This window comes from Belonocnema kinseyi, chromosome 10 (genome assembly GCF_010883055.1).
Source record: "Belonocnema kinseyi isolate 2016_QV_RU_SX_M_011 chromosome 10, B_treatae_v1, whole genome shotgun sequence".
NCBI classification, from domain to species: Eukaryota; Metazoa; Arthropoda; class Insecta; order Hymenoptera; family Cynipidae; genus Belonocnema; species Belonocnema kinseyi.
Window position 1 is genome coordinate 11,488,026 of NC_046666.1, and position 14,658 is coordinate 11,502,683.

The 14,658-nt window shown below is 27.6% G+C and overlaps 1 protein-coding gene across 1 annotated transcript in view; it reads left to right on the forward strand.

The window, feature by feature from the left end:
• The window catches only part of LOC117181653 (4-coumarate--CoA ligase-like 7), a 15,400-nt gene extending 1,674 nt beyond the window's left edge, over positions 1–13,726 (forward strand). The window contains exons 2-8 of the mRNA XM_033374549.1: positions 3,013–3,141; positions 3,200–3,407; positions 3,701–4,182; positions 4,458–4,632; positions 4,714–4,938; positions 7,187–7,416; positions 12,750–13,726. Of these exons, the coding sequence (XP_033230440.1) occupies positions 3,013–3,141; positions 3,200–3,407; positions 3,701–4,182; positions 4,458–4,632; positions 4,714–4,938; positions 7,187–7,416; positions 12,750–12,908 (1,608 nt within the window). The 3' untranslated portion in view covers positions 12,909–13,726. The remainder of the gene's footprint in view (positions 1–3,012; positions 3,142–3,199; positions 3,408–3,700; positions 4,183–4,457; positions 4,633–4,713; positions 4,939–7,186; positions 7,417–12,749) is intronic.
• Positions 13,727–14,658: the final 932 nt, after the last annotated feature.

The following is a 14,658-nucleotide window of genomic DNA, read 5'->3' on the forward strand; positions in this document are numbered from 1 at the left end:
TATCCTAGAGATATCCCCGAAATAACACATCGGATATCCTTTAAGGCTGATATAAGAATATCTGGAATATCTACTGGACGCTTCAATGCCCAAGAAATATCCTACAGTCATGCAGGATATCCTGGGAAATTTTTGGTGAAAATGTTTTGATCGAAAATTAATCTTTAATAATGAAAGTCTAACTTCTTAATAGATTTATGTATTTTGTTAACAAATTTTATTTTTATGTAGAAAAATACGAAAAAATATAATTTTTTAACTACGTAGTTCAATTTTCAAAGAAGATTTTCATCCACTCATAAAATATTAAAATATGAATTTTTAACGAGCAAACTTTCTAAGAAATAGTTAAATTAACAAAAAAAATTATGAATATTTTTCCCTTTTATTTTTCCCCTTCTTACTTTTGCCAGATTTTTTTTAAGTGTCTGACTTTTCACTGAACAAGAAAGTTAAATAAGTTATAATAAATATAATAATAAAATTAAAAAAGTTATTCAAGTTAAAGTTGAATAAATTAATCAACTAATAAAATTAATAATAAATGAAACACCTTTACAGGTAAGAATTTTTTATTTTTGAGGTACAAAAATATCGGGAATCAGTCATCCGTGTAAAAAAGTAATCTAAAACTTCCAATTCAGTGAGGAAAAAGTCTAGGATTCGAATTTGAAGCTGAAGAAAATCAGGGAATATTTTTCGAATATGGTTAAGATCAGATAATTTATGATCGTAGAGGAAAAAAGTCAGAAATTCATTACTCGTGTAAATCAATGAACTAGAAATTCTAATCCGACCATCAAAAAATCCGGCACTTTTTTTTCGAGGAGCAAAAAAATCAGCAAACCATTTTTCGTGCCATAGAATAATCTAAAATTTGCAATGTGAACAGCGAAAAAATCCGATACTTCACTTTTCAGAAGCCGAAAAATCAGAAACCTATTATTATTAGTGTCTAAGAATAATCTAGAATTTTTAGATCGAGTAGCAAAAAAATTCGGAACCTTATTTTCAAGGAGGAAAATTATCGTCAATTTGTTATGCGTGCAGCAGAATAATTTTAAACTTTGAATTCTAGGAGTAAAACAACAACCTTCTATTATTTTTTAGCGGAATAATCTAGAATTTAAAATGCAAACAGCGAAAAAATTCAAAACTTTACTTGTAAAGAGCAAAAACATCAGCAACATATTATAAGTTTAACTAAATAATCCGGAATTTGAAATGTGAGCAGCAAACAAAATTCGGAACTTTATTTTCAATGTGCAAAATTATCTGGAATCTGTTATGAGTGTTGCAGAATAATTTCAAAATTTGGAGTCGAGGAGCAAAAAATCAGCCATCTATTATTTTTGTAGCTGAATAATACAGAATTTATAATGGAATAGCGAAAAAATTCGATACTTCACTTTCGAGGAGCAAAAACATCAGCAACCTATTATTAGTGTAGTTAAATAATCTTTCAATTTAAAGAGCAAAATTATCCGCAAATTGTTATGCGTGTAGAAATCTGTTATGCGTGCAGCAGAATAATTTCAAACTTGAAATTCAAGGAGCAAAAAATCAGCCATCTATTATTTTTGTATCTAAATAATCTAGAGCTTCAAATGCGAGCAGAAAAAAATGTGGTAATTTGTAAATTGTTAAACCTTCAAGGCAAAAGATGATTTTTCCCTACAAAAATTGAATTTTTAAGCAAAAAGTATGTATTAAGAAAAAAATTACTTTTTTACGAAACTAATGCACTTTTGCCTGATAAAAATGAAATTTCAATCTAAGAAAAATTGCATTTTTTTACCTAAAAAGAAAAATTTTTAAATAAAAAGGCGAATCTTAAAAAACAATAAAACTAATTACATTTTTAGTTCCACAAAAATGTTATGAAAAAAAATGCTTTCCCAGTAAACAGTTAAATTTAATTTCAAACAAATTTTCCAAGAGAATAGTTAAACTTTCAAGTAAAGAGATGAATTTTCAACTGAAAATATAAATGTTAAAAAAAGCTTTCTTAGCATAGTGATTCAACCAAATCTTTCAAACAAAATAGTGAAATATTCAAGTAAAGAATAATCATTTTTCACAAAAAAGTTACCCCTCATAGATAAATAAAATATTCACTAAAACAGATTAACTTTTAATCAAAAAGATAAATTTACTAAAAAATAGTTGAATTACCTGTTTTGAAAGATTGCAATTGACATTTTACGATCAAAATATGAATTTTCAAATAAAAAATAAGTTTCGACAAAAAAAATTAATTTTTAAACGATAAAGACGAATTTTCATCCAACAGGTTGAGTTTTTCACAAAATTTTTGATTTATGAACCAAATAGTTGCATCCGCAACAGAACAGCAAAAGCTTGAACAAAAAAATTTTGAATTTTCAACTATTTCTTTCCAAATTGATAAATTTTTATAAGTTTTTTTTCGAGCAATAAATATTTCTTATTAAATTTCAAATTTTTTGTAGAAATTCCACTTTCTTTGATTGAAAGGGAAACCGATTAGTTTTTATTTAAAGAAACAACTACTTCGTTTTCTGTGGAATAATGTATTTTTTTTAAATTCAAGTGCTTAGTTTAAAACTGATTTGATTTTTTGAAATTTCATGTTTTGGTTTTAGCTTCATGTTGTTAGTTCATAATTCGTAGTTTTTGTTGAATATTAACGTTTTTATTCAAAACTATTATTTTTTGCATTGAAAATTTATCTTTTTTATTTAAGATTTTAACTATTTTATTGAAAGTTCATATTCATGATCTAGAAATCATTATTTTAAATAAAAATTCGTGTTTTTCACTGAGAATTCAAATAGAATAATTTTGTTTAAAAACGTATCTTCATTAGTTGAAAATTCAATTCGTTTGTTAAAGATTTGTATATTTAATGGAAAGTTAGTATTTTTCGTAGAAAATTATTTTTTGCTCCTTTTTTTAAGTTAAGAATGCAAATTATTGGGTGCGAATTTATCTTCTTTATTTCGTTAGAAATAATTTTTTTTCAATTTACAGGTCAAATCATTATTTACAATTCAGGATAATACACTTATCGGACAAAAAATTGAATTTCCTTTCGACTTTGTAAACGTGAGCCAGTTGGTCTTAGAAAATTTAAAAAAACATCCAGATTTTGTTGGCCAGGTAAATTATAGTAATTACTTTACAAAAATGTATTCTGTAACTTTATATAATATTACAGATAGACTCAAGTACTGGAAAAACCTCTACGTATAAAATATTAGCTGATCAAAGTATTCGCTGTGCGATTTGGCTAACCAGACAAAAGATACGCTCGGGTGACATTGTATGTATATTTACGGAAAATAATATTTTATCCTGGGTTCCTTTCTTAGCCATTCAGTATATCGGTGCGGTTTTCAATGGAGGAACCCGAGATTTGTCACCTGGTGAGTTTTTCATTAGAAATAAATCTGTATCAAAGAAAGATAGAGACAATTGCGGGGAAAATGCAGAAGAAGGTTGTCCTTGGGTCGCTCCGTGTCCTCGAGGCTTACGCGACTTTTCGCGCACCAATTTTCTGGGAGAGCAGTTGCGCTCTCTCAAATCCCAGGGTTATAATTTTAACGACATTTTAATTTGCATAAGGGTTCTTGAAAAGATTTGGTTTAATATAGCGAAATAGAAAATTAAAATTTGTTTTGAAAAAGCGATTGAATCGCTAACATTGTTTTATCTTTAGGTGGAGCGCGAGATTTTCTTAAACATTGTCAACCTAAAATAATCTTCACCGATGATGGAACCATTCAAAAGATTAAGGAAGCAGTCAGGGAGGTAAATTTGAACGCAAAGATTGTCGCTTTTAGTCAAAGTCCTGACTTTATATCCTTCGAGGACATTCTTAAGGAATCAAGTACAGATGAAGTTGAAAAATTCAAGTGCACTTCTGTAAACCAAGATGATAACGCATGGTTACTCTGTTCTTCTGGTAGCACTGGTAAACCAAAACCAGTGATGTACTCATACGGAGGAATTTTTAAAAGAATTTTCACGTACAAATATGTTTATGCAAAAGAGGACGGAAAAGTATTTTTCTATTATATCGAATTGAATGGAAATTCAACTCCTCTACTTATTATGCGAGCTATTCTGTCACTTTCGCCTACTGTCATTGCACATCACTTAACCCCGGAGGAATTTTGCGAAGTAACAGAAAAATACAAGGTCGGTAGCACAAACCGGTTAGTTACCGACTGTTGGCAAGTTATCAACTATTATAGATTATCAACTGTTGGTAAGTTATCATCTGTTGGTAAGTTACCGACTCTCGATAAATTACCAACAGACGGTAATGTAGATATTTTACCAAATACTCGTAACTGCCCACTAGACTAGAAGTTCAAATAACTAAGTAAACAATTAATGGTATATTTTCGGATAAATTTAAAACTTCCATAAGATTTTGTTTTTATTTATCTTCTAAATAAATGTTTTTGCAGGTGCAGTTTGCACGTTTAGGAACGCGTACTGCAACTCTCCTTAGTAAATTAGATCTAAGAAACTATGATTTATCATCTTTAAATCTGATTGTTATTGGAGGCGACAAAACAAGATTAGAAATTACGAAGGCAATTAATAAAATGTTGCCAAATGGCGAAGTAATTCAAGGAGGTGGTCAGTTTCGCATTAGGTATTAAATGGGAAATTTCAGTAACTTTTTTTCTATGGTTTTATTTATAATATTTTCTTGAACAGGTATGACCGAAGCAGGTGGAAGAGTCATAGAACAAGAACGAGGTCACAACAATCATGAATCTTTCGGTTTTGTATGCAGAAATGCACAAGTCAAAATTGTCGATATAAGGACGAGGGAGACTTTGAGTCCAAATCAAGTTGGAGAGCTTTGCTACAAAACTGAATTTTTGATGAAATGTTATTATAAGCATCCAAAACTTACTAAGGAAGTGATTGATTCAGAAGGTAAAAATTTTCGTTCATCTTTAAAATAAAAATAAGGAATTATTTGATTTAGATGCTAAGAAGCTTAGTTTTTCTATTGTCTATTGAAAACCACCATAGCAAACATTAGGGTGGTCCCTATTTATATTCTTGAAAATGATTTTCCGTACGCTTCGTTGCCTCGAAAAAAAGTAGACGTTCTGACAGATTAGATTTATCAATTTTTTTGTATTTTGGGTCACTTAATCCGAATCAAAATTCCAATTCCGAAGTTGACTTTTGCTTTTGTCTAATTTCAAAATTTTTTAACCTCAAAAAACACTCTTTTTTACTTTTCACAAAACCTCAAAAATGTAGGAGTTCTGAATGACCAGACTAGTTAATTCTAAATTAGTTTGAATCGTCGAATCTGCTCACAAATCTGGAATTTTGAATTTAGACCGCGCTTTCTTCCTTAATCCGTAAAAGACTTTTTTGTACATTTTTCAACCCTCCAAAAATAATTCGAGGTTTTGGGGGATCAAATTGCGCAATTCTTACGTGTTTTTGGTCACTGGATCTGAATTCGAAATCGGAATTCCGAAGTTAAATCATGTTTTCTATATAAGCAGAAAAGAAACTTTTTTCCTACATTGCATAGCCCCACAAAAAAATTAGGGATGCCGACGGACTAGAATAATCTGTTCTTAGGAATTTCAGGTCGCTGACTTTTATTCCGAAACTGGAATTTCAAAGTTAGCTTTTGTTTTCAGCTTCACCTGCAAAAAAATTTTTTTTGTAGATTACATAGTCCAGGGGACCAGACAAATCATACTTACATATTTTGGGTCGCTGAATCTGAAATTAAACTAAAAATTTCGAAGTCAGCTCTTGTATTTTTCCTAAACATAGAATTTCCCGCCTTCTAAAATACTTTTTTTTTTGTAAATTTTTTATCGATAAGTAGAAAACAAGAACGAACCATCAAATTTTGCAGTCGAATTTGGTTTCAGAGACCCAAAATACTCAAGAATTTTCTAGTATGGTCCATGGGAATTTCCACTTTTCTTTTGTGAGGCTGTATAATTTTAAATTAAAATTGCTAAAAATTCACCGTTCTACTTTTAAAATTGATAAAAATGAACAATTTTAAACTAATAGGATATAGAACTGGACTAATTCATTTCAAGCTGGGAGAAAACATTTTTGAATAAAGGCATTGCAAACTTTTGGTTTAAGATTTGAATTAGGAGACTGAATGCCCTCACTTTTGGATTTTTTATTTCAAAGCTTCAAAATAAATATTCCATTTCTTTTATTGTAAGAGAGAACATGTTAAAAATATTGAATTTTTGTATTTAAAAGAAAAAAAATTTATTATCTTAAACCCGAAAATATCAATTTTCAATAAGAAAGATAATTTTCCCATAAACATTGGAACTTTAAACTATAATTAATTAATGTTTAACCAAAAAAAGAAAAAAATATGTCAACTAAATTGTTGAATATTTTTATAAAAAAGGCCAATTATATGAAAATACTGGAATTTACAACTATAAAGTTATTGTTCAATAAAAAATTTAGATTTGACTCTAAAAACGATCAATTTTTGCAAAAAATTGAATAGGTAAATTAGCGGTTGAAAAAATTAATTTTCAATAAAAAAATAAAAATTCCTACAAAAGACTTTGAATATTATCTCGAAAATATAAATAAGCAGAAAGTGAGTTTTTAAAAATTATTTTAAATCTACACTAATAAAATGATTTTCTAACAAATTAATTCAACCTCAAAGTTATATAAATTTTCAGTCAGAGTAGAGAAATTTTTAAAAATTACATACACTTTCAACTAAAAACCATCAATTAAAAAAAAGAAATTAAACAGGTAAGTTTTTCGAGTTATGAAAATTAATTTGAAAAAAACGAGTTTTAAGCAAATACTTTAATCTTCAATTGAATAGTCGAAATTTTAACAAAAAATATAAAGATATCATTTTTTTTTAAATAAGAAAACAATTCATTTTCTAAATTTAAATTTTCTGTCTGTGTTGTAAAATTCTGTTTTAACACGGTGGGTGCGAACTAACTCATTATAGCCCGCTCCGCTTTTGTTTATTCACACTGAGTTCGCGCCTCAGTGACAACCGCAAGTCCCGCGCACCCCGCACAGCTCCTGTTACGCCTATCTGCGGCGCGGCGTCAATTCTCGGAAGGGCTATAGAAGGGAGGGCTACTGAAGGGCGTAGCTATATTTTTCAAAAAAATAATTAAAGTTTGAAATATTCTAGGGTGGCTTCACTCTGGAGACTTAGGATATTTTGATGAAGAAGGTTACATTTATTTTGTGGAAAGAATGAAATGTACTATAAAATACAAAGACTTCTATGTATCAGCAGCTGAAATTGAAAATTTGTTGATAAAACATCCAGATATAGAAGATGTTGCTGTAGTTGGAGCTCCACATGTCCTTGATAATGAACATCCTATGGCTTTTGTTGTTAAAATAAAGAACTCAGAGGTGTGTTCTTATTTTATCTTTATCTTAATATTTCTTCATTTTATCTATATCTTATTTTAATACTTTGCGCTAGGGCGCGCACCGACAACAATAATTGAGTGATTGTGAATTCTCTTTTGTTAAAGCTCCTTCGGCTTTTGGAGGTATTTGATTAAATTCGTTTGAATGCTCTTTAATTTTACCCAAATAATTTTTTTAAATATTACATTTCTTTTTGTAGATGTTCTCTTTAAACTATTCAATTTCTACGTTCTTAAATTTTTTAAGAATGGCTGCGCATCCGATTCCTCAACTCAGAAAGTCTGCTTTTAATCCTTTAAATTACAATTTAAACACACATTTTTTTGTGTCGTTTTTCAAACATTTAATTCCATTGTTTTTAATGTTATTTTTTAACGATTAAAACGAAAACCAAGCGTTTTAACACAAATTTTATTTTTCAATTTAATGTTATTTTTCTTGATTGAAATTGAAACTACCTACAATATCAAAAAAAAACATTTATAACCAGTTTTTGCTCTACTTTAGGTGAAAAAATGATTAATAACAAATTTGTGATTGAAACCAAATTTGTAGCTATTTTTTGAGTGCAAAAGGTTTGTCTTCACATTTTTTCCTATCTTGCTTAGTTTGACCGCAAAATGCAATCCTTAGTTTTCTGTTTATTTTTTGGGTTAAAAGGCTGATATTCTAATACCTTCTCTGATGAGAATCTAAAAATAAAGAACTTTCCACTGAAAGATTAATGTATATAAAACAATTTATTTTCAATAGTGTACATTAATTTTTAATCCAATTATTAAATTTTTACCAAAATAGTTGAATTTTAAACCGGAAATATGAACTTTAAACAAAAAAGTTAATTTTGAGCTAAAAATTTGATTTTTTAACTAAATTATTGAATTTTAAAGTCAAATACAAGAATTTTCAATGATTTAGATTATATTTTACGAGTAAGATTTTAAGTTTTGAAGATTTCAAAATTTGTTTAAAAAGAATATGAAGTACTTCGAGACAAGCGTTTTAATTTTTCTGGATTTAAAAATTTTGTGAAGAAAGGGATTTTTTCAGGGTATCAAGAGAATAAAAAAAATGTTTTTAAAATATATGAGAAAATTGTAAATGATTATTTTGTAATTATTTATAAAATAAAATAATGACAAAACTTTTCAAATTTTTTCCCAACATTTTAAAAAATAGTGCTAAAGATTTCAATGCAAAATTTTGCAATTTTGCCATTTTACATAATTATAAAAAGATACTAAGTAAGTTTGAGAGATATGCAGGTGCTTTTATATGTTTAAAAAATCATTAAAAATTGTAAAGATTTTTTAAGAATTTTGTAAGGCTTCATAAAAATTAAAAGAAAAACAACATTTTTCTAGGTTTCTAGGGAAAAGTGAAATAATTCTTTATTTCAAAAAATTAATCTCTCAAGATCCGTGTGAAAATATTTAATGATTTTTTGTTTTGAAAATAGAACTTTCAGAGAAAATTGTAAAAAAAGTTTTTAAACGTATCAAAGGATTTCCTACAATTTCGAAAAATGCAGTATTTTAAAGGTTTCAATTAAATGAACAAATTTTTTCAAAATTCCTGGAAAAACTTAGAAGATTGCAAGTCAATTTTTTTCAAATTTGAAATGATATTTCAGTATTTAAGAAAAAATTCGAGTCAGTTAAAAACAGTTTTAGAAATTTAAGAATTTTTGTATTGATTAAAAAAACGTAAAAACTTGAAAACATTTCCGAAAATGTTAAGGCTAATGAACTTGACCTTTAGTTCAGGACACTAAACGAGTGGACCAAAGGCTAATTTAATAGATTAATTTTTTCAAAAGTTATTGTGGAAACAGACAGAGATACAGACATACAGACAGACATACAGACATAAATTCATACATTTATGAATTATAAATTTATAAATGTATGTCATAAATTATAAATTTATAAATGTATGTTATAAATTTTATTAATTGTTTGAAAATTAAAAATTTTTTTTAAAAAGGCATCCTGTTTGGTTGCAAATTGAACTCTTTTAATTTTTAGTTTATCTTTTTGGGTTAAAAAATTTGGCTTTTTCCGTAAAGCATTAACCTTTTGTATAAAATTTATATTTTGTTGTTAATAAATCAAATGAAATATTTTTTGGATAAATAATTTTCTGGAAATTTGTCTTTTTAATTTAAAACTTCATTTTTTCAGAATAAATACTGCATCTTTTTTGAAAAAGTGCAACTGTTTTGATAAAAATTAAACTATTTCTTAGGAAATTTTCTTTTTCTTTAAAATTCCTATTTTAGAGTTGAAAAGTTAATTGAAATATTTTTAGATGAAAATTTAACTTTTTTTCAAAATACTATTTCAAAATACTTTTGAGTTAAAAATTCTGCTGTTTTGTTGAAAATTTAAAATTTCTTGGAAAATCTACTTTTTGTTTTAATGTAATATTTTGGTCTTGAAAAGACATCTAAAATCTTATCTGCATAAAAATTCAAATACTTTTCTAAATTTTTTTTTGTTATTAAAAATTAATCTGTTTTTTAAGAAAATGTATCTCCCTTGGTGTTCAAAATAAACTTCAATCTTTTCTATATGAAAGTTTATATTTGAACAAACAAGCTTGTCGTTTTCTATAAAGAATTGATCTGTTTTATTATAAATTTAATCTTTTTGGATAACAATTCTACTATTTGGTAGAGAATTCAAATATTTTGTTCAAAATTCGTTCTTTTTGTTTAAAAATGCGTGTTTTCAGATTAAAAATTCAATTTTTAAACTAAAAATTACAAATATTTTTTTAACTTTATCTTTTTTTTTCAAAAATTCGACTGTTTTAGTAAAAATATTTTTTTTTACGGAAATTCAACTTTTTGGTTAAAAATTGTCTTCTTTGCTTCAGAATTCAAAAAATTCTATTCGGTTTTGTGGAAAATTCATTTTGTGCTGAAAAGTCATACTTGGGTTTGAAACTTCAATTTTTTTAGGGAAAATTCTTTTTAATCTAGAAACTAAAAATTATGTCTTGAATATTATCTCTTTCACTCATAAATTTTTTTATTTTGTTAAAAATTCAAAAATTTTCTTAAAAATCTATTATTTTTGGCTGCAAATTCTACTTTTTTTGGTTAAAAATGCAGCTATTTTCATAGAAAATAAACCTTTTGTTTAAAATTCCTATTACTGTGTTTATGAGTTAACTGAAATCTTTTTTAGATAAAAACGATTTTTTTCGGAAAATTTGTCTTTTTCTTTTAAAAGTTCATCTTTTTCAGAATAAATATTGAAACTATTTCCTATCAAATTTACTTTTCATTCTGGTTTCCTATTTTCGTGTTCAAAAGTCAATCAAAATCTTTTTGTATAAAAAAAACAGCTTTTTTTTGCAAATTTGTCTTTTTGGTTTAAAATTTCACCTGATTTATTGAAACTTTTAATTTTCTTGGATAAAAATGCAATTATTTGCTTAAAAATTGTTCAATCTTTTGAAAAAGTCCTGCCTTTTGTTTAAAAATTTGATTTATCAGAAAATTAACGGAGATGACATCTTTCTTGAATAAAAATGCAATTGTTTTGTTGGAAATTAAACAATTTTTTTAAATTATTACTTTTTGGTTAAAAATTCTGCTTATTTATTGAAAATCGAACTATTTCGTACAAAATTTTTTTTTTTAATTTAATATCTTGGTATTGAAAAGACAACTGAAATATTTTCTGGGTTAAAATTATACATTCTTTGAGATTTTTTTAAAATTAAAAATTCATCTGTTCCTTGGAAACAGGCAAGTTTTTGGTTGTAAAATATACTGTTTTGTTGAAAATTTAACTATTTAATAGAAATTTAATTTTTGTTAAAAATTGATGTTTTTGTTTTTAAAAATGAACTAAAATCTTTTTTGGATTAAAGTTCAACTAAAGAAAGTGTATAGCTTTTTATTAAGGACTTATTTATTATAGTAAAGCAAATCCTCTTTCTTCTATAAAAATTCAACTATTTCACAGAGAATTATTTAACTAATTCAAACAAATTCTTTTTCGGCTTAAAAAATCCATTTTAGATTGAAAATTCTATTTTTTCGTAGAAACTTATTTTGTGTCAAATGCAACTATTGGTAGAGAATTCAACAATTTTGTTCAAAAGTCATCCTTTTTGGTCAGAAATTCGTCTTATTGAATTAAAAATAAATTTTCTCCGCAGATACTAATTTTCTATATAAAAATGTATACTTTTTTAACAGAAAACTGAACAATTTTTTTTAAATTATCTTTTTGATTTAAAAAATCGCGTGTTTTAGGAGAAAAATATTTTTGTGTACATGCAACGTTTTGATTAATAGTTCTTATTTCCTGGAATATTCAAATGTTTTGTTTGAAGCATTGGGTTCAATCACTTTGTTAAGAAATCTTTTTTTTCTACGATTTATATTTTTAGTTTAAAATTCATCTCTTTGGTTAAAAGTTTAACTATTTTGCAAAAAAATAATCCTTTTTAATTGATTATTTAACTAATTGGGGAAAAGTTAAACTACATTGTTAGAAATATATTTTTTAGATTGACAATTATGTTAAGATATCATTTTTCTAAGATTGATATATACAGTAAAAATTAATCTTTTCTGCTGAAAGTTGAATGATTTTGTTGAGAACTTGACAGTTTAGTTAGCATTCATTTAGTTTTAGGATTATTTTTAGTTTTTTTTTATAATTTGTTTTGTTTCAGTTCAAAATCCTCATTTTTTGGTAAAATAAAATAAATTGAATGGTTCAAAATTTCATTTTTCCTGAGATAAAAATACAGCAGTTTCGTTGAAAATTAATTTTTCGCTGAAATTCAAATTCATTGTTTTAAAATGAAATTTGTGTACAGAAAATTTATTCTTCGCCTTGAAGGTTCAACAATTTTGATAAACTTTTATGGTTGAAAATTTGAAAATTGAAAATTCAACTTTAATGTAAATTTTTTTTTTTAATTTAAGTGTTTTGTTTAAAATCCGTCCTTCATAGTAGAAATGAGATTTTTAAAAATAAATTAATAAGTTTGAAAATTTTAAATTCGCACCTGAAATAGGTTTCATTTTGTTTATGAAAGATTCCAATTCTAAAGCTTTTGACACTTATTTTTCCTACTCATATTTTATTAATAGACTATCTGATGATGGAATCGTTCTGATTTTTAAAAAAATGTCAAACCGAATTTTGATTAACATTGTCTACACGAAGTGAAAGGAAAAAGTTTTTTTCCTGATAAATACCATTGTTCTTTCCTGGAGGTAAAACTCAAAGAATAATTACCCTATAAAATTTTTTTTTATTTAGTTTCATATTTTTTTTTAGGTATCGGAAGCAGACATTATACAATTATCTGAGCAACTTGGTACACACAAAAAACTTCGAGGTGGGGTAATATTTCTAGAAACGTTGCCACGTATGGATGAGAAAATTCATAGAGTGACCTTAAAGGAAATGGCCAAACGTTACGCCCTGAAACAATAATACTAGCATAATTCTTACCGACGATATATTTGCTCGCATTATTGATTATAAATTTATTAAAATTCTTTGGGGCACAAATGTTCACAGGACCACAATATGGTTTTGGGAGTCTCCAACCCACAATCTAACAAGCCCCAAACCCACAAGCTCTAGACCCACAAACTCCAAATGTACAATCTCCATATCCACAATTCTACAAACCCCAAACCCATAAACCTCAAACCCATAAACCTTAAATCCACAAGGTCCATATCAACAAACGTACAAAACCCAAACCCAAAAACCACAAACCCACAAAATCCATACCCACAAACCTAAAAACCTCAAACTCTAGAACCCAAATCCACAAACCTCAAAACCAACAACCTTAATTCCAAAAACCCAAATAGCTCACATCTTATAATATGAATTGAGAAATTGTTATAATTTGAAGTTGTTGGGTTTGGGAGTTTAGGGTTTGTGTGTTTGTGGGTTTAGGATTTGTGGGTTTGGGATTGTTGCTGTGGGTCTTATACGTTTGTGGATATATAGCTTGCGGGTTTAGGATTTGTGGGTTTGGATTTTTTTGGTTTGGGGTTTATAGGTTTGTTGATATAAGGCTTGTGGTTTTCGGGCATGTTTGTCTAAGGTTTGGGGGTTGTTAATTTAGGGTTTGTAGGTTTGGGAATGAAATTTATGCTGGAATTCCGGGTTCAATTCTGCGAATGAATTCGTGTTCAGCAACCGCAAAAACGTAAATTATACCTATTATAATCCCAGTAGACTCCCAAAAGCATTTCATGGCCCTGTTTATTCTTTGTGATTCAATTGGGACGCTTACAAAATCATATTATACAACTAATAATGTAATAAAATAAATAAATAATAACATTTATTAACTAGGTTTTGCAGTTTCATGTTCGATTATATATTTTTAGAATTCTTGATTTTCACATAACTTAAATTTTCTATTTTGCTTCAACTCAGGTGTGTTATTATAAATAAAAGAAAAATTCATTCCCATTATACTTAAGTTTTGGGGCCTAAAAGGGGCTTGGCTTACCAGACCCTTTCTCTGATTGGTACATGAAGGGGTTTTCTTTAACATTTTATGGAGTTTCGTAGTAACAGATACATTTTGAATGTTCCAACAATGCCCCCTTAATGACCTTTTTCTAGGTGATTGTATTTCAATAGTCTATCTTTCTGAACTTAGCTTATAGAAATCCAAGTTTCCAGTTATCTTGACTCTGTTAAACTATCGTATACTGCTTCTTTCAAAACCTAAAATCTATAATTCCACCAAGGAGCATTCTTGTTAGGCTTTATGCTACGCAAAGATAAAGTATCCTGATAAAATTTAGATATGGTCCTATTTACTACATCCATAGCAAGCCGCAACCAATAAATTGTTATCATCCTCCTAAGAATAATTTCCAATGACTCACAAAGATCTTCCCTGGATCTATTTCAGTAAGTCGGTTTTAGGTTCCTATACCTAATTGGATCAGACTCTTTAGCTGTGATTAAGAAGTATGTATGCCTGTGATCTGATAGAGATATCTGAGGCTATACGTGCCAGTATCTATATGTTTCGCTAATGGATATAGAGCACAAGGTCAGAAAAATAAACTTCGGACATCTAGTTGTTACATATCTGGGTGTATTTCCATGAGTCAATTTGGTTGAAATGGTACATTGTATGATGCGCATTAGCATCCCATCCACTGATCATTGGCCACCATTTCAAACTGCAGCATTCCACCAAACG